The sequence below is a fragment of the Ochotona curzoniae genome, unplaced genomic scaffold (genome assembly GCF_017591425.1).
Source record: "Ochotona curzoniae isolate NIBS_2020 unplaced genomic scaffold, NIBS_Ocur_1.0 contig_1482, whole genome shotgun sequence".
Classification (NCBI taxonomy): Eukaryota; Metazoa; Chordata; class Mammalia; order Lagomorpha; family Ochotonidae; genus Ochotona; species Ochotona curzoniae.
In genome coordinates, this window is record NW_024465100.1 from 7,062,928 (window position 1) to 7,081,908 (window position 18,981).

The following is an 18,981-nucleotide window of genomic DNA, read 5'->3' on the forward strand; positions in this document are numbered from 1 at the left end:
AGTCACTTGGGAAGTGAATCAGTGGATGGAAGATCTTCCTCTCTGTCTCTCCTCCTCTCTGTATATCTGACTTTGTAATAAAAATAAATAAATCTTCAAAAAAAAAAAGAGTTATGCAATTTTAAGATTTGCCCTCTCCCCTCAAAAAAAACAAAGTTAAGACATGTACTTTACACGCTGATGGAAAGAACATGAGGTGGAAAATCTTTTGGAACACTGACAGTATCACATCAAGGAAGCAAAAAAAAAAACCTTCACTATAAATTTTTTATTAAAAAATAAAATTATAAACAAAATACAGAAAAATATTGACACCTGTGATAACAAGAAAATGACTTAATATTTAGGACAACTTGTCCTGGGGGGAAGAAAATGATTTTTATACTTTTATTATGCAAAGGAGGAATGTTCATTTTTACAGCTCATTTACAACAGGCATTTGGCATTGACAGAAAAAGCATTTCTATGCGTACATTCAACAACTTGCAGGATATTTACATTCAAGTTATATCTCCAGGTCCTATGCCAATACAAGCTAACCACTGAAAATCCTCAGATTCTTACCAGCTTTCTGTTCGTTTGGGAGTTTAACATAATTTTATTAGAAAACGATTTTACACTCCTACTGTATTTTCATTTCTTCAAGAAAACTTGTTGACGTTTGCTTCGCAGTTTAAGCAACTGTCATCTTCTGGACAAATTAAACATTAACTCAGATGTGACCAGTATGAAATCATACATTCCCTCCTTCTTAGTCAGTAAAAGGACTCCAGCTCTGAAAATTGCTTTCTATAAAACTGCTTTCTCTTATTGTACTCAGGAATGTTAACTGCAGAGTTTTAGCTTTTTTGTCAACAACACCACGTGTACTTTCCCCTCAGCAGTTACAAAATTCCCCATCAGAACAAAACACATCAGCAAAGTCACAGTGGATTTCTGAAACCTCTTCACAACTGTTCCCACACACTTCTTATCAGACAATCTACTAATTGGCAAGGCTTCGATTTATTTTTCCAAATTATACTAGGATCATTCTTTTGCTTCCTGGCAATCTTTACATTCTAAATTATGATTTTCTTAAAATCAGAATAAATTACTAGTAACTTCCGACATTTTTGTTATAGTTCTCTTAGAAATCTGCCTTACTTAGCGCCAGGTCAGGATTCCATGGAGCCCGTCTAAGGATTAGGACATTCTCAGCCCTTCAAGAGATTCCAGACAGATCACATCTATTCGTGAAGTGTCTGTTCTTTCTTAATCACCTCAAATTAAACTCAAACTTTAAAAAAAATGTGTTGATACTAAGGACAGAACAGTGGAGAGAGATGAATTTTGCTTAGTTCAGCTCATTCCTTCTAATTTTCTTCAAGTTGTAACTTCTCCTCCGGTACATAAGGGCTGGCAGTTGGCAGTGGACTGCTGAGTGGGTATCACTTCCAAGTCAGATTCACGAACAAAAACCACTGCATCCCCACTTACATTTATAAGACACTGTGCCTAGAAGAACAACCAATAAGACAGGCTCGGTTACAGTCCACTACGTGTTCACACTTCTGTTAAACAAGGGACGGTACTGCAGCGTGGAAAAAGCACAAGCGTACAAATCATCAGGAAAACACAACAACCCAATTTGAAAAACAAAATGAAAAAAGGATGAAGAGGGGCACTTGTGGGAAAGGAAACGCAAAAGCCCCTAAAGCTCATATGAAAAATACTAAGGTGTACTATTAATCAGAGAAAAGGCATTAAAATGACATTAAGAGACCACATTTCACAAACTCTGGCAAAAAAATAAAGATGGCATGCAGTGCTGATGAAGAATAGGGCAAAAGCAACATCGCAGAAAGCACAGAAAGCGTGCATTCTGTTATCCATCCACACATCAATATGTAGAAGAAGTGGCTTCAAATGATTCATAGGACCATGAAATTAAAAGAAAAACATCATTTCTGAACATCAGCATATTTAAGCTGAAGCCACTCTCCCTTCTGTAGGCAATGACACCAGCCACTTAGTTCAGCTCTACAGAACTAAGGGTTCTAGAAATTTCACTTTATCAATGCAGTCGTTTTTACATTCTTAGCTACAGAAAAGTAAAAGTCTTGGGCATTTAAGTCGTTTCAAGTATTTTTCTATTATAAATACATTGCAGTAAACAGTCATGTGTTAATACTTATTTTATAATGTGTGCAATATTTCTTCAAGCCACACACACATGAAGGTCATTCACAAGGTCCTTGGGAACTATATTATGATAAAAACTATTCATGGATTTCAAAACAATTTTGTACCGAAATAAGCTAATCTTTTAATTCTACTTTTCTAGGAAGCTTTTAGAAGTGCCTTCCAAAATGCTATAGAAAGCTTCACCTGACAGGATGACGGCCCAAGGCCTTGGAACCCTGCATCTAGATATAAAAGTAGCAGCAAAATATATACAACAATTTGAGGGTAATTCAAAACTTTATGGAGAAATGTAATTAAAAGGTAAATTTATTCTAGTGCAAAACATTCCTTGAAATCCATGTCTAATTCTTTACCCTACCGACTTCTCATGAGCTTTTTGCAGCTCTGTCACACATACGTTCACACCCGCCTACTCATTCTAGTTCCTGTGTCAGCAGTGGTAACAGATCTGTATTCAAGTTTCTGGGTTTTGCGTTTGCCAAGATGCTGCTCCCCTCTGCTCTCAGGGCATTCCCCTGAGCCAGCAAACCAGAGCCAATTACCTCCATCTATTTATCACGGGGCCTACAGAAATAGCAGGATTTATGCTTTGCTTCAAGAGCAGCAGGTTTGGGACACCACAGACAGTATGCTAGCTCATTTATAATACTTCATTTCTTTTTTTTTTTTTCCATTTGGAAAGCCAGGTCAGATTTATGGAAAGAAGGACAGAGAGAAAGATCTTCCACCTGTGGGTTAACTTCCAAATGGCATCAACAACCAGAGCTAAGCCAATCTGAAGCCAGGAGCTTCTTCTGAGTCTTCCACGTGGGTGGAGAGTCCCAAGGCTTTGGGCTGTCCTCTGCTTTCCCAGGTCATAAGCAGGGAACTAGATGGGAAGTGGAGTAGCTGGGACACGAACCAGCATCCATATGGGATCTCAGCACCTCCAAGGTGAGGATTTAGCCACTGAGCCATCACGCCAGACCCTACAGTTCTTAATTTTTAAAAGAAAACTTTAATCACCATAAGTGAGTTATGATTTTAACTCAAAACAAATTTATCCCAAAATGTAACCTAACAAGGTACCTTTTATCTGCTATTCACAAAAGTAAATTGCTTACTAGAAATACAGAGTCTGGCTATAGCACAGCAGTTAGAATTGGACTGTGTCACGGTTCAAACCGAAGGCTATCTTCAGCTCTCCACAGCTAGCCTTCAGATATTCCAAACACCCACTGAGAAAATGGGGTCAGCAGTGGCTCAGAAGGGGGAATCCCAAATGTGATGCAGCACAGTAGCTGGGGGCAGGCATCTGGTCCAGCCGCTCAGCTGCCACTGAAGAGGCCCATGGCCCAGCTTCAGCCATGGTCCCTGACAGCATCCAGAGAGTGAATCAGCAGGTGAAAGCACATGTTCTTTCACTCCCCCTCTGTCTCAAATAAATAAATACGTTTAAAAATATAGAACATTAAAACTAATGCTTGGAGATGTGAAGTCACATCCGAGCTATATGTCACTACAGTACATTTTAAGCATCCAGAATCAAAGATGTCTGAAGTGTAATCCCATTTGGTGGTGGTGTGGAATGATAAGGTCCTGTGTGAAATTCGCAGGCTCCTTCCGGTCAGAGATGCTCCACTGTGTCTCACCTGGTTTTTATTTGGGTTCTCCATGAAAACACACTGCTTCATTATGTAGGAGACAACAGCATTCCCTCCTAACGCTGCAACGTGAGCTCTCACCATCGCGAACACCTCCGCAATAAACGCATGGAGAAAACCACTGACGCCTCCCTCCTAGGGACCAATGCACAAGAACTCAGAAAAGGGGCTACAGAAATACAAACAAAACATGAAATAACGTACACACACAGATATATACCACAACACTGCAAATTATTATAGTATAATGAGTAACAGTGACTAACTTGCCCTCGTGGTAGAGATTTAACTTATAACTTCGACACAGGTTGGCATAGGATTTGCTAACTTTATGCAAGCTGAAACCATTTCCTATCTTTCCAATAAAAATAAATAAATCTTTTTAAAAAGAGAAATTTCTCTATTCACAATATTAATTTACTCAGCAGCTCCTTTCCATTAACAGAAAGCCAGTATTAACTTTCACCTTTCTGGTGTCAAAATTCCTGTGTTACAGAAGATGTAACAGTCAGGGTGCGTCTAGGCTTCAACCGCACCGAGTAAAGTTGTTTTAATACCAAATGAAAGTTCAATGATATTCACTATGAGCTTAACAATTTGAAGAAATGGACTCTCACATACTGTTGGAGAGAGTGAAAATGAGCAGTCTCATTTTTTTTTTAACTGTGAAGAAACCAGCACTAAAAGATATAAAATACCACACAGACATGTGTCCCTATAATAGTCACACTGCTTTGACATGTGAGCCCTTGAGGATTGCTAGTGAAGCACAGCTCAGGCAAGTAACTTCTATGAACACTAAGCCATTCTTTCATGGCTATTTTAAACTTCAAACAGATACATTTAAATATTGACTACACGATAAAAAAAATTCTAACAATTAATGGGTTTAAATTTAACAGGACTCGAAATACTACTACTTGTTAAATGAAGTTTGGTAGGGTAAGCTAGCTCTAGAATCAACTCAGGTAAGTTACTAAAAATTAAGTAAACACAGAAAAATGTAGAAACATATGCTGTTTTGGAAAAAAGAAAAAGCACATCAGACTGAGATTAGTTACAATCAAGAGAAAAAAAAAAGAAGGAATTTCTACGTAATTACCTCACGAAGAGAAGTGGTTTCCCGAATAAAAAACATGTTAATTATCCCAAGATACTTAGTTATTTTTGCTCCAGGAATGAAGGAAAGTGGTGTCATCTTAACAACCCCAACTGTGGAGTTTGCACATGGTGGGGCAGAGCGATTCCGGAAATTTCCTTCTGCCATTGGACTCGCTTTTTCAACTGTCACAGCTAAAGTTGGAAGGAAAAAAACATTAAGTACAGACCCTGGTAACTTGATCGCTCCCTAAGGTTTCCAAACAGTGGTGACAACATTCAGCTGTCTGTGACGCTAAGCCATGTCATGAAAGAAAAGAAATTACCATGCACTACATGCAATTAAAAAAGAGAAAGAAAGAAAAAAAAGAGGAGATGCTTGAATGGAATTCTTTTGGAAGAAAAAATGGCATTCCTGCAAAAGAAACTGTTGATGCAGTATAGCTAGACACACAACGATCGGTTATAGAGTGTAGGAAAAGAAAAAGCAGAAGAGCATTAAAATTATCTGCTGTAGAAACAAATTATTACAAGGAGAGTGTGAAAGTTGTCATTCCCCAGGACAGCTTTTTTTTTTTTTCACCTTTTTCAGACGACTCCATCATTGTTAACTTGTAGATAAACCTTGTTAAGCAGGTGTAATATATATCTTTTTCAAACCTTTTTGATCAAACCAAATCATAACTTTTCAAAATGAAAGGCTAGCTATCCAATAACTGATGATAAACTTATAGGTAATAATAGCTCTCACACATTACCTCCTTTAGCCAGATATGTGTATATCCTCACAATACATCAACAACATGGGTTACCATCCCCATTTCAAAGATGAGGAAAGTTCAAATGTGAGACTCAGAGATACTAAGCAGTTTGCCCAAGGTCACATAATTATTAAAATGCCACTTTTAAAATTCAAGTCAGATCTGGCTGGTTCTATACTCTGTCTTCTTTTCTTTAAATGTGTTGTAAACTCTTTTATTCAAATATAGTCATCTCAAAATCTACCCAACAACCAGGGTTGAGATAAAGAACAAAGAGCTAGTGATTGGGATTCTAACTTGAAGAGTTACCTACTTTCAGCCAGTTCTGGGGGTCACACTGAGTAAACCAACAGATGTCATAAACAAAAAGTAAAACCTTGGGTCCATAAAGGGTAGTTCTTCAACAAGACAGCTAGCAATTTCCTTCTATCTAGAAGGACATATCTATTTCATATATTTCACAAAAAAAACCCCAAAATTTTAAAAACACATTTTTCTAGTTAAAAATAGCAAATCTAAAGGTCCTTCACCAGCGTCTCCGAAGTGACCTTTAGCGTCTGCAGCTTTCACACTCCACAAGGTGACTGATCGGCAATGTTGTTACTGGGCAGGAAAGTCTAGCCTTCACCAGTGGGAAGTTAGGGACACACTTCTCAGATCAGCATAATGTGGTAGAAACATCCGCCTACTTGTCTTAATTGATCCGCGCCTTATGGTCTGAGCTTTCAGTTTAATGAGCTCTATCCAGCTGCTGCATCTGTCTGCAAAGGAACTGTAATCAACTGACGTTGCTGAAAACACAGACAGAAAACAAAAGAAAAAACAAAGAAAAAATATGGATGACGTGTCTTACTGGTCATAACACTCCTGATGACGGTAATTTAACCTTAACTTAGAAAAAGAATGGTCCTTTTCAAGTCAGATAAGAAAGCTAGTGAAGAGTCGAGCTTTAGACACACTGATTGGCCTAAAACCAAGTTCTCTCTTAGCCGGCTGAGTGTCCAGGTGACAGCACGCTCGTGCGGACTCTCACGGAGAGCAGCAGTCTCGTCTACCATAAACGACACGAAAGGACCACATATTGCGCTTCAACTCCCACCCCCTTTCCTTTAATTAACAACATGTTAGTTATTTTTAGCTTACAACTTGAATATATAATTCAAACTTGGAGTATAATCTCTCCCCTCCCCATTTTGACTCTAACATCCAAAATAAAAACAAAAATACTGAAGAATACATGAAAAAAAAAATCACCACTCGAGTTATCTTGCATTACATTAACTTCTTTACACCATCAGTAACCAATAGTTTTGTCAGTATTCTGTCTCTGCATCTGCTTTTTTTGGCACCTGCTTTTTTTTTCCCCCATTGAGAACATGGGGAAGGTGGGGAGGTGTGACCTTAGGAGGTTCTTCTGTTGAAAAGAATAATTTTTACTACTGTAAGGGCAAGAAAAAACATGTGTAGAAGAGCTAAAATTTTATCTTTAGGCACTGGGAAACGATATTAAATGGCTAATAATATTTATAATATGTATTTATAAAAATACATCCTAACTATAAAAAGTCACATTCTGGTGTCTAGTCCATTTCCAGTGGATTTTTTCCATCTGGAATTGTTTGCACCACTGAACTAAATTTTTCACCTTTGGTGACTATTTGCTTAATTCAACAAACTCACCTCTCTGTGCAGCTGGTATACCTGAGTTAGAACTTGCACTCTCCAGGTGTTCTAATAAGACAATATGAACAGCATTAGCTTAAACGCTAAGTACAAACCAGCATCTCATCTTTGTTATCTGTTAATATCGTCTACAAGGCAGAAACAAAGGAGGCTCTTCATGGCTTCCTTATAAAAGCAAACCAAATATAAGCACTTGGGTTTAAAAGGCGCTTTCTATTGACACATGAAAACTTAGAAATCTTACAGACACAGAAAACATAAACATATTAACAAGCATTATTAGGATGAAGGCAGATGTGAGAAGACTGGACAGAAGAAAGGGTGAAATGTTGGAAAGAATATGTAAGCTCCTTCTGGTGGCCGCTACAAGTAGACTGTCCCCCAATCTTGCCAAGAAACGGCTAGGAATCTAACCAGAGACACTCCCCAGTAACCTCAAGGAATATTCTGATAATTTAAGCGCTTATTAATTTACGCAATTTGACACAACACTATAAAAAAGCCAATCTCTTTTCAGTGTTTATGCTCTACCAATACCAGCTTATGTAAAAAAAAAAAATATTTATAAGATTTATTTATTTCAAAGTCAGAGTTACAGAGAAAAGGAGAGACAAAGAAACAGAGAGAGGTCTTCCGTCTGCTGGTTCAGTCACTAGAAGGCTGCAAAAGCCGGAGCTGGGACAGACAAGTCAGGAGCCTCAAGATTCATCCATCTCCCAAGTGGGTCGCAGGGGCCCAAACACGTGGGCCATCCTCCATTGATTCTCCCAGGCTACTAGCAGGTGCTGGACCATAAACAGAGCAGCCAGGACAGAAACCACAGAACAGATGCTGGCAGCACAAGACGTACCTTAACCTGCTTTACCACAACACCTGCCACAAGTATATGTGAATTTTTGTTCCAAAGAATTTTACAAACTCAAAGCACAGCACTGTCATTTATCAAAAAGTCACAAAGGGCCTGGTACAATAGCATAATGGTTAAAGTTCTCGCCTTGAACGTGCCAGGATCCCATATGGGCACCGGTTCTAATCCTGGCGGCTCCACTTCCCATCCAGCTCCCTGCTTGTGGCCTGGGAAAGCAGTCAAGAGCAGTCCAGGGCCTTAGGCCCCTGCACCCATGTGGGAGACCCGGAAAGAAGTTCCTGGCTCCTGGCTTCGGATCAGCATAGCACCGGCCAAGTGGAGTGAATCGTCGGACGAAAGATCTTCCTCTCTGTCTCTCCTCCCCTCTGTACATCTGCCTTTCCAATAAAAATAAATAAATCTTTAAAAAAAAAAGTCACAAAAACCATTGGGAACAATTTGGGTCAGTAAGGTTTGGTTTTCTTCCTTATAAACTATATAAATGTATTTTCTGGCTGTACTTAGTTTGGTGATCTTTTGGTAATATTCTTAAATTAACACAAACGGAACTTTGGTGCAATGGAACTGCAGACCCAGCAGGAAGTCGTCCTAGGTAAGGATTTTGAGGGGCCTTGCACATCAGTGGGGAGGTGGAATCTAGCTAATCTGCTCCTGCTCAAACTCACTGCTATCACAGCTGGGAACAGGGACAGCTGGCCCAGGCACCTGGGCCCCTGCAACCCGTGTGGGGAACCCAGAGTGGGCTCCTGGCTTTTTGGTCCAACCCAGAACTGCCCATCGTGGCCTTTTGGGGGTTGAATCAATGAATCTGTCAGCCTTTAAAGAAAGTAGACACACACACACAAATACAGCAGAATAAGTGATCTATAACAAGACTGACTACAAGACAACAGATTTCCTGAGTAATGGAAGCACACTGAAATCCTTCAGACTTTTGTGGAGTGAATGCTCAGTGTGGGTCAGTTGGATCTCTCTAGAGAATGTTCGAAACAAACACTTCCTTGCTTAGCCCCCCAGTTTCTAGCTATAAAGACAATTTCAAGCTATAGCATCCCACTTCTCTTGTATGATTTCTGCTCTCATTCTACACAAGAAAAAGATGATTTTGCTTTCTGCAAAGAAAGTCACTATTAAGTGACAACCCAAAAATGCAGCCTTAGAAACTAAGTGGAGCAAATATAAGATGATTGTTACATTATTCCATGGCCTATCCAGCCATGTGGAAAAGGAAACTGACCCAGCTTCAATGCAGTTAAGAAGAAATGAATATACTGATGACAAAAAGAAAAAATGAGGCAAGGATTCCTTTCTCTGTTGCACATTTGCCAATCTTCTAAAGTGTGAAACTTCTCCACCCATTTAGGTGGTCAGTCATTGCCCCTGAGAATGAACTGGTTAGTTATAGCCACAGTTAGAACGTATATCCCCTTTGAAATTCATGTTGAAATTTAACTACCATTATAATAACAGGTTCAACATTTTTTAAAAAATTACATTTAACTGAAAGGCAGAGTAACATACACCCAAACACTGGGTGATGGGGCAAAGTGGAGGGAGCTGTTCCATTCACTGGCTCACTCCCCCAAATGCCGGTAACAGAGCTGGGCCAGGCTAGGGCCCAGGAGCAGAAACTATCTGGGTCTCCCACATGGGTAGCAGGAACCCAACGCACTGGTACCAGCATCTGCTGCCTTACCAGGCACATCAGTGGGAAGCTGGATAGAAAGTGAAAGAGCCACAACTCAAGCTGGTACTCAAATATAGTATGTGGAATCCCAACCAGGGGCTTCACCTGCTAACACAAAGCCTTGGACCAGAGGTATGACTCACAAGGGGTCATTAGGCCATGAGGGCTCTGTCCTCATATGGGTGGGACTGGTGCTATTACAGAAATACTGACTTGGCCTCTTCTTGTCCTTTTTGCCCTTCTATCATTTTATGATTGAGCAAGATGACCTACTGGTATTGAGCCTCCTGGATAATAAGATAGATAATAAATTCAGTTCTGTTCTTTATAAATTATCCAGGCTCAAACATTGTTATAACACAAAGCAGATTAAAACAGTCATCATAATGGTCTACACTGATCATTAACTCTTGATTATTTACTTTAGGGGCCCAGGGTCATGACACAGTGGGCTAGGCTGCCAAATACAGCACCAGCATCCTATACCGGAGCCACCAGCTCAAGTCCCTGTTTGTGTGCCTGGGAAAGCACTGGAAGATGGTCCACGTGCTTGAGACCACCACTCACATGAGAGGCCTGTAGGAAGATCCTGACTCCTGGTTTCGGCCTGGCCCTGCCCCAGTGGTTTGATCATCTGGGGAGTGAACCAGTGGATGAAAGCCTTCCAAATAAGCAAATAAAACCAAATCTAAAAACAAACACAAACAAGAAAGGCTCCCTCTTTTTGCCTAGTCCAAATTACTCTCAGTCTTAAAAAAATGCACAGGTCACCTTTGTTCTGAGTAATTAACCGCCCACGTGGTAGACCTGCATTGGGTTCCTGGCTCCCCATTTCCTTCTGGCTGGCTCCTAGGCACTGCAGGCACTTTGAGAGTGAACTAGCAGATTAGATTTCTCTGTCTCTGTCTCATCTCTCTCTTTAGGTCTCTCAAACAAACAAACAAAAAATGTTAACACTGAAAAAATTCCTCCCCCCAAAAATCTGATCTTAAGATTCATGCGATCTAGAATCATGAAATCTAAGCTGTTTTCCCACACATTCCTGTCTTTAGTTTCCATCTTCCTGACATCTCCCTGCTCGGCATCTCCTTCCTTTCATGGCCTGCTATTTTATCTGTCTGGCCACCCAGTAACACAAGAAAAAAAATGCTAATTTCTTTATTATTGTTATCATTTGTTCACAAAAAACATAGCAGACATGCAATGAATTGTTAATGTATAAAGATGTTTTTAGTTAGTATAAATAAGTAAATATAAAATTTAGGTGTCCAAGTGCAGGCTCAGCCCACTGTGCTACAAGGCCCTCCCAAATCAGAATTGATTTAGAAGATAGCTTATTTTCGAGCCTGGCAGCGTGGCCTAGAGGCTAAAAAGTCCTCACCTTGAACGTGCCGGGATCCCATATGGGCACCAGTTTTAATTCCGACAGCTCCACTTCCCATCCAGCTCCCTGCTTGTGGTGTGGGAAAGCAGTCGAGGACAGCCCAAAGCCTTGGGACCCTGCACTCATGTGGGAGACCTGGAAAAATTTCCTGGCTCCTGGCTTCAGATCAGCATAGCACTGGCCGTTGCGCTCACTTGGGGAGTGAATCATCGGATGGAAGATCTTCCTCTCTGTCCCTCCTCCTCTCTGTATATCTGACTTTCCAATAAAAATTTTTAAAAAAAATTTTTTTAAAGATAGTTTATTTTCAGCTGAGTGACTTGTCTGACATGATTTCAAGCTAACACTCAAATGTCCATGTTTTCCGTAACAGTACAAAAGTTAGCTTTTATTTTTCCTCCGAACTAATTACAGGTCTATAATTTGGTAACAAATATTCCAAGATTTAGGCCTTTAGATCTGTATCTAAAGTAATAATCTGTTTACAAAATCTATACGCATAATATTACTGAGACATCTGCAGCCCACGGGAAAAATCTGTGAGGATAATGTTGTGGCGTATCTGTTAACACGCTGCCTACAATATTAACATCACACCAGGGTGCCAGTTCACATCTCAGCTACTCTACTTCCTATCCGGCTCCTAGCCAACACACCCGGGAAAGCAGAAGAGGGCCAAGTTTTTTGGCCCTGAAGTCACCAGGGAGACCTGGGTGAATCTCTGGGCTCCAGCCCAGCCCAGTGCCCACTACATGTGCAGCGAAGCAATGGGTGAACACTCTCTCTTGCTCACTCATTCTCTAACTCTGCTTTTTGAATAAAGTAAATCTTTTGAAGAAATCAGTTTTGTTTTCTATTCAAATGATCTCTGCTTGTTTTTCCTACTGTACTACATTTGCTTTTGTTCTTTTGTTTTTCTATTTATGTCATTTTAAAGTCTCTTGAAAACCATTCCAGAGAGTAAGAAAGATGTGGAGAGTATATGAAACAAAAAAATTATGCAAGTGGTATTAAAAAAAAAAAACTCTGCTAAAACCATCTTTTTTCTTGTAACAGCCAGAAGTGAGCAGGAATAACTTATGTGGCTGCCTATCTCTGTTCCTGGTGGTTCCTCCTTAAGGAATTCTGATGCCCTCCACACAACCATACCCTTTAGGACATAACTTAAGCTCAACACTTTTTAATATTTCAAATCAGAAAAAAGTCAAGATAATTAGCAAGGTAACACTAAATCAACCACAAATTTGAGACACTTCAAATGATTTTGTTACCTTGAAGAAAAAAAAGGCATAACAAATGATAGGAGAAAAAAACTGAACATGGATGGACAATTCATGCCCAGCCTTATTCCGTGTACTGGATTAGCGTACACTTAATTGGAACGTCATTTCTTCATATGATATTGGCTCATTTTCAATAGTGCAAAAATACAATCAAAGGTTTATCTACAAGTGAAAGAGTGGAGGTGTTAATAAATATACCGTGTATAATTTTTCTAACTATTCTGTCAACATAAAAGAAAATGAAAATTTTAGTGAATCCTTCCAAAGTGGATAGTAACATGAAATATAAAATAGAATTCAAACTTACTGGTGCTATAAGAAATATAAAAATTCCTAGAAGGTAAGCCGGACAAGTGACTAGACCTTTAAAAACTATTTCTTGGTCAGTCCTCATGGCCGACCGACTCCTGCAGCTGCGCCTAGAAAGGCAGACAACCTCCCGTGCAGTGATCGCTGTCCTACTTTCCAAACTGCCGCACTTCATTTTATTGAGACATTTCTATCTTCTGTACAAATTCTTTTTACTTCATTCATGTAAGAGCTTATAACTACATTTTCAGATCTTTTTGAAACCCATCTTAACTTCACATATTTCAAGCTGCTTTCAAATAGTTTTTAAAAGATATGTTTACCCCATATCCTCCCGAAAAGACTCAAGGAAGCAGACTTTAGCCAGTATGTCACATGAACCAGAACTGACAAACTGAGAAGGCAGACACACACTTTTCAGTATTTACTGATTTTAAAATGTAATGTTTTAAGGAAAACACATAGGTTTTGCGATTAAGCACTTGCTACAAACAGTTACACACGAATTAGTATTAGACGTAATATGAAGAGAATGTTGATGACGACAACAATGATTCTAAAGGCAGAATGAGCTTAGTGGTTTTCAACCTTTTTGAGATCCTTTCTTCAAATAAAATGCAGAAGACCACTAAGTAAAATCCACCAGTAGGAAAGCTGTTCTCCCCGAGGATGGGGTCCTCACACTCCCACCCCTCCCTGCTACCCCTGTTCACCTCCCAAACACTGCTATGGCTTTGAGGGTGGAGTACAATGTATTGGCTGAACCGATCACATGACATTTAGAAACATTTCATTACAGAAGTTCAGTGTGAGCTCAGCACTAGTTTAGCTCTTATTTGTTTAGTTTTTTCATATGAACATGTGGAGCCTGTGCTGTGGCATAGCCCATTAGAGTGCTATACGCAGCACCAGCATCCCATAAGGATGCCTGCTTGAGTACCAGCTGTGCTACTTTTGATCTAGCGCTCTGCAATATGCCTGGGAAAGCAGCAGAGTACAGCTGAAGTGCTTGGGCCCCTGCTCCAATTTGGGAGACTTGCAGGAAGCTCCTGGCTTTGGCCTGGCCCAGCTTGGTTGTTGGGGCCACTTCGGAAATGAATCAACAAGACCTCCCTCACTCTTTCTCTCTCTGTGACTCCGTTTTTCAAATAAAATAAAGCTTTAAATATATATATAAACATGTTAGTAAATGAAAGTCATAACCTAAGGAAATTCAAGGAATTACAAAATTCTAAAGCCTAGAAACAATCATCTCCTTTACATTTTACCTATGAGGACTTAACACCTAGAGTGTGAAGCAGCTGGCCCAAGTTCTCACGTATTAACAATGGAACTGAGAAAAGCACCCAGCTCTGTCACTTCTTTAGTCCATGTCATGCCCCTTTCTATGCTCCCTAAAAAGAAGTAACATTTTAGGCACTGTTCGAATAATTCAAATTCTTCTATTCTTGTTCTTACCTCACAAAGTATCACTTCACAAAAAACATACTAAGGGCCACGTAGATACTAGTCATAATTACCTATGAAAATTCATTTTGAAAATTTTTGTAGAAGCTGTTATCAAAATAGACTAAGCAAGCCTTCAGAGCTTAAATCTGAGCCGCACTATTCAGTGTGCCTCAATAAATGACACAGTTTAAACTTGTAACTTTTAGTCCTACAGATTTGTAACTGAACCCATGTTTTTGTTGACAGGTTCTGGTGGGTCTTTACTTTTTTCTCAGCCTTCTCTGCAGAGTAAGGATAAACACAGTCATGCGCGGAAGTTACCGGAAGGTACTCTCAGAAATCCATTTCTACATAAAGCAGGTGTTGATAAAAGCAAACAACCTGCAACCTCGTGAATTCAAGGACGATGTTTAACAGTTCTACTGTCTGTTCTGGAAACCACATTTAATTCAGGATCTGAACTCGGATTATATTCTAAATGTAATTTCTTTACCCATTCATCTTAGGAGACTGAAACTCTGAAGCTCTAAATTAAAGAGTTTTAGACAATGACAAAAAAGCAAAGAGTACCAAGGCCTCAGTGTCAACAGGTTCAGAATGTGAAAGCAGCTTTCATCTTGAGTAATATGAGTCAAGATGTGCATGGGCCTTGCACTAACTCAACTAAGATCTGATTGGCCTGGATAAAATAAGAATAAAATCATTCTATACCCATATGCAAATTTAGCATTAGATAACTCACAAATAAAAATCCTAAAATAATTCCACATTATTAAATATAAAAATTAATAGGGGTTGATTATTTTAAATAACACATAATTGTTCAGAATAAAATATTTAAGAAAAAGTAAAACACATTTATCAAAATGTAATTTTATAAAACAAAGTATAGTAATTCTGAACCTTTTTATAGTAAGAATTATGCCGAAATATTATTAAAATGGAAAAAAAGAATTGACATTTTCTACAAAAAAGATATAGATCAAAAATAATCTGCTGAGTCTAAAGGATCATTAGTTTTACATGTGAAAATTTGAGTATATTTTAAGTACATAACAATATTCATCAACTGCAGTAAAAAATTAAGGTGAGAAACTCATCTCTCTCTCACACTCTCCCCCACCTAAAATCCTTCCTCATATCTTCTGGGGGAAAAAAAAACCACTCTGTTTCTATGAAAACTCACAAGTCCTTATAAAGCTTTAATTTTTGTGGAAAAATTATCAGATATAAAATGTCAAATATATGCACATTATATTTGAAAAGTTATGCTGGGAAATTCCAATCTTTGAAAATAAAATTTAATACATTTGAGGTATGTCAATGGGCTATCATATGAAAAATTATCTTAGTAACACCAGGAAAGTATTTGAGAAATGGAGAGGAACATTACTCTGTCCTCTTTACAAACATCGAGAGAAATACAGTGGAGAGTGAAGGATAAACCTTCAGCTCAACTACACCAGACTGCCAATCATGAGCAGAGAACGGTCTGGAAGCCAGGATTCGTGTTTGCCTCTGCTTTAAGGAACCAACCTTTCGCCGGTGGAAAAGGATGCGAAGGAAGTGAATCTGAACAGAGCTCCAGTGGAAACTGCAGAAGGTCTTCATTGTCCGTAGAGGCTGCAGAGGCAAGAAACACCCCAGTTATTTACTAACGAAGAACCTGTGGTAACATACATACTAAATGCATCAAGTACGTTTTATCTGGTAGCCCCGGTCCCAATTTATTCTGGTTATTGTCTCCTTAGCTTCTCCCAAGGAGACACGTCAACCTGAGTAATGTAGACAGTGGCACTATCACACCTGCTAGGAACTCTTTTGAGATTTTTAAAAGACTAATACTTTGAAATCATTTAGCACAATATCATACAAATAAAAAGCCCTACACTTTATACTTTACTAGATTCTATAATATTTAAAACCAATTATGATCAATTGTCTTTGATGTATATCTGCACACACATTTAATATATACCTCTTTGCTACAAACTCAATGCTCAAATCTCACCAATGCCATACATATGGCATACAATCAACTTTACGAAATTCTGGACAAATCAAAAATATTTAGTCAGTAAATAATTTAAAGTTGAGACAGTATGGTATTCCCTCCCTCTCTTACCTTCAAAGCAAAGTTTCCAGTAATATGAGTTTATTTAAGGTAATTCAAACATGATTCTTTCTAAATCGCAGTGGCTAAAGGACCACTCTCTGAATATGCTGAATATTAGAGCATTTCCAGTGCAATGCAACCTGGTGCAATGTGAGTTTGCTCATCACATAGGCTCCCTGCCAGACATCTTAGGACAGGTATCCTAAACTACTGCAGAATCAATGTTATCACCCTAGTCTGCAAACAGAAGCATTCTCTATGTCAACACCATTTTAGCACCTGGTGGTGTATGAGAAATATCAACTTGGCCATACATTTACACATCTGGTTATGACAATAAAGATGGACAGAAAAAGTTCTATCTCTACAAAAAACAGGGTATTTAGTCTACCTCTGCTCCACATCTTATCCCTGAACTGTAAGCGAGACAAACACAATTGTACCTCGCATTTATCAGGCTCACCTCTTTGCAATGACTTTTCAGCATGTGTTTTTGTGGTTTGTAATGCCTGGTTTTTGTCAAAAGTTATCGCAACTGCTGTGACTGTAACCTAGAGTTATAGAAAAATATGATTAGCAAACATCACAGCCAAAATTAAGCTTCTTACTAATCTTTCTCAATACTCAGGAACAAGCTACCATATTTTGCTAATCCATCTTTCCTAGTTAAGTTCTTTGATCACAATTACACACAAAACTAAATATCCAAAACACAACTAAGCCCAACATGCATAGCTAAAGTTAGATATTCCAGAAAGAGATCTCTAAGGAGAGCTCTGAAAAATACATACGGACTGGAAAAATTCCTGATGAAACAGACATTCGCAGCTGGAGCTGTAGCACAGCATGTTAAGCCGCTACCTGTGATCACAGCATCCCAAATGGGTACTGGTTTGTGTCTCAACTGTCCCACTTCTGATCCAGCTCTCTAAAACTGTCCTCTGAGAAAGGAGCAAGATGGCCAAAGCAGCTGGGCTTGCACCTACACGGCAGACCAGCAAGAAGCTCCTGGCTTCAGCCTCGCCAGGTTCCAGCCACTATCATCACCTGGCAAGTGAAGCAGCAAGCACAAGATTTGTTTCTTCCACTCTGTCGATAAACCTGCCCTTCAAATAAACTAAAAAATCTTCAAAAGAGAAAGAAAAGGCACACTTCTACCGTATATACGGAGGCATACCCTCATTAATTCCTGGTTTGGCCTAACACAAGTTTTCAAATATTCCAAGGCAAAGTCCCTGTGTTCTCAAGTTGTCTGTTCCTAACTGTAGAAAAATTATACTATTAAGACAGGAGGGATGACAGTTGGAAAACCTCTCTAATAACAGTCCGAGTCACTCGATTACCTGAATTAATTCATCTTCAGGCAGAGATACCGTAAAATTTACATGGCAAAGGCAACAGGGGATCATAGACCGCAGTTTAAAATACAGGCTCTGCACAACAGAAAATACGAGTAACGGCACTTTTTCTCACTTTAAAATTTACAAAAGCAGTTTTCTTGATGTACATTATAGCAACTGGAAAGTTAAAAAATTAACACAAAACTGTTCCATTTCTATTTCATCTATTCTCAAGTAAGCAACAATTTAAAAACATAGTAACAATCATATGTTAGTAAGTTGCAAAAAGTAGGTTTTTAAAAAAGTTGTAAACATAAGGCAGGTGTTTATGATATTTAAAGCTATTACCTGACTCAAGCAGTTTTTTTCTAATAGTACAATACACTGGGGAGCAGACAACTTTGCCATCTGACTTGATGACAGTTATAAAGGATGGACACATGAAAATATCTTGGCCCACAACCGTACAAAGTATCAGAAACAATACAGCTACTTTTCTTTAATTTCACAGTCCTTAAGATTTTTAAACAAAAGTCTGTCACAAGGTTCCTACCTTTAGCAAATTTTCACAGAGATCATTAAAGTTCTTATTGAGAGCTTGATTAGTCAGGTTAAGGCTGCTTAATCTGATTACTCTTACTGATGTAAACATCTGAATAGAGGGAGAAAAAAAATACATCATTTCATTGTTAGCTGAATATTAAACCAGTAGATAAAACTGCCAATAACCAACAATTACAACTAAAACATGGCACAAAAAAACCTGTAATACACAGGTAAAAAAGAAAACAGATACTTAGATGGGACAATACAAAATTAATTAATGTGATAATCCCTTAAAACTAAGTGTAAGATTTACCTGTATTTCAGATGTCCAATTATTTATACCAGGCATGATTTCTGTATTACAACTGTAAAAGCCTGTCAAAATAAATAGTAATTAGAATATGATACATCATTGACTTTAACTAAACATGTGCCACTGACTTTCATGCTAAGGAATAACATTACTACTATATGAAATGCTAACCAAAAAAACATTTTTTAAAACTTCCATAGCTGCAGGAGTCTTTAAATCACTCGAATAAGGCATCATCCTTTTTTTTTAATGTATAGATGCAAAATGATTAAAATTATTTCTACAGTAGTTCTAACTCAATTATTTCTTTAAGT

At 38.6% G+C, this 18,981-nt stretch overlaps 1 protein-coding gene across 10 annotated transcripts in view; it reads right to left on the minus strand.

Annotated features, from left to right (window-relative positions):
* Nucleotides 1-262: 262 nt before the first annotated feature.
* C2CD5 (C2 calcium dependent domain containing 5) overlaps nucleotides 263-18,981 on the minus strand; it is a 73,761-nt gene continuing 55,042 nt past the window's right edge. For 3 of the 10 annotated variants that reach the window (XM_040967695.1, XM_040967703.1, XM_040967712.1), the window contains 10 exons: nucleotides 18,668-18,729; nucleotides 18,362-18,460; nucleotides 17,812-17,901; nucleotides 16,932-17,019; nucleotides 15,889-15,975; nucleotides 7,370-7,420; nucleotides 6,379-6,480; nucleotides 4,933-5,123; nucleotides 3,819-3,965; nucleotides 263-1,497 (listed from right to left, as the gene is read on the minus strand). In XM_040967695.1, coding sequence (XP_040823629.1) covers nucleotides 1,366-1,497; nucleotides 3,819-3,965; nucleotides 4,933-5,123; nucleotides 6,379-6,480; nucleotides 7,370-7,420; nucleotides 15,889-15,975; nucleotides 16,932-17,019; nucleotides 17,812-17,901; nucleotides 18,362-18,460; nucleotides 18,668-18,729 — 1,049 coding nt within the window. In that variant the 3' untranslated portion in view covers nucleotides 263-1,365. The remainder of the gene's footprint in view (nucleotides 1,498-3,818; nucleotides 3,966-4,932; nucleotides 5,124-6,378; nucleotides 6,481-7,369; nucleotides 7,421-15,888; nucleotides 15,976-16,931; nucleotides 17,020-17,811; nucleotides 17,902-18,361; nucleotides 18,461-18,667; nucleotides 18,730-18,981) is intronic. The other 7 variants (XM_040967733.1, XM_040967720.1, XM_040967727.1 and 4 more) reach the window with 3 other exon arrangements.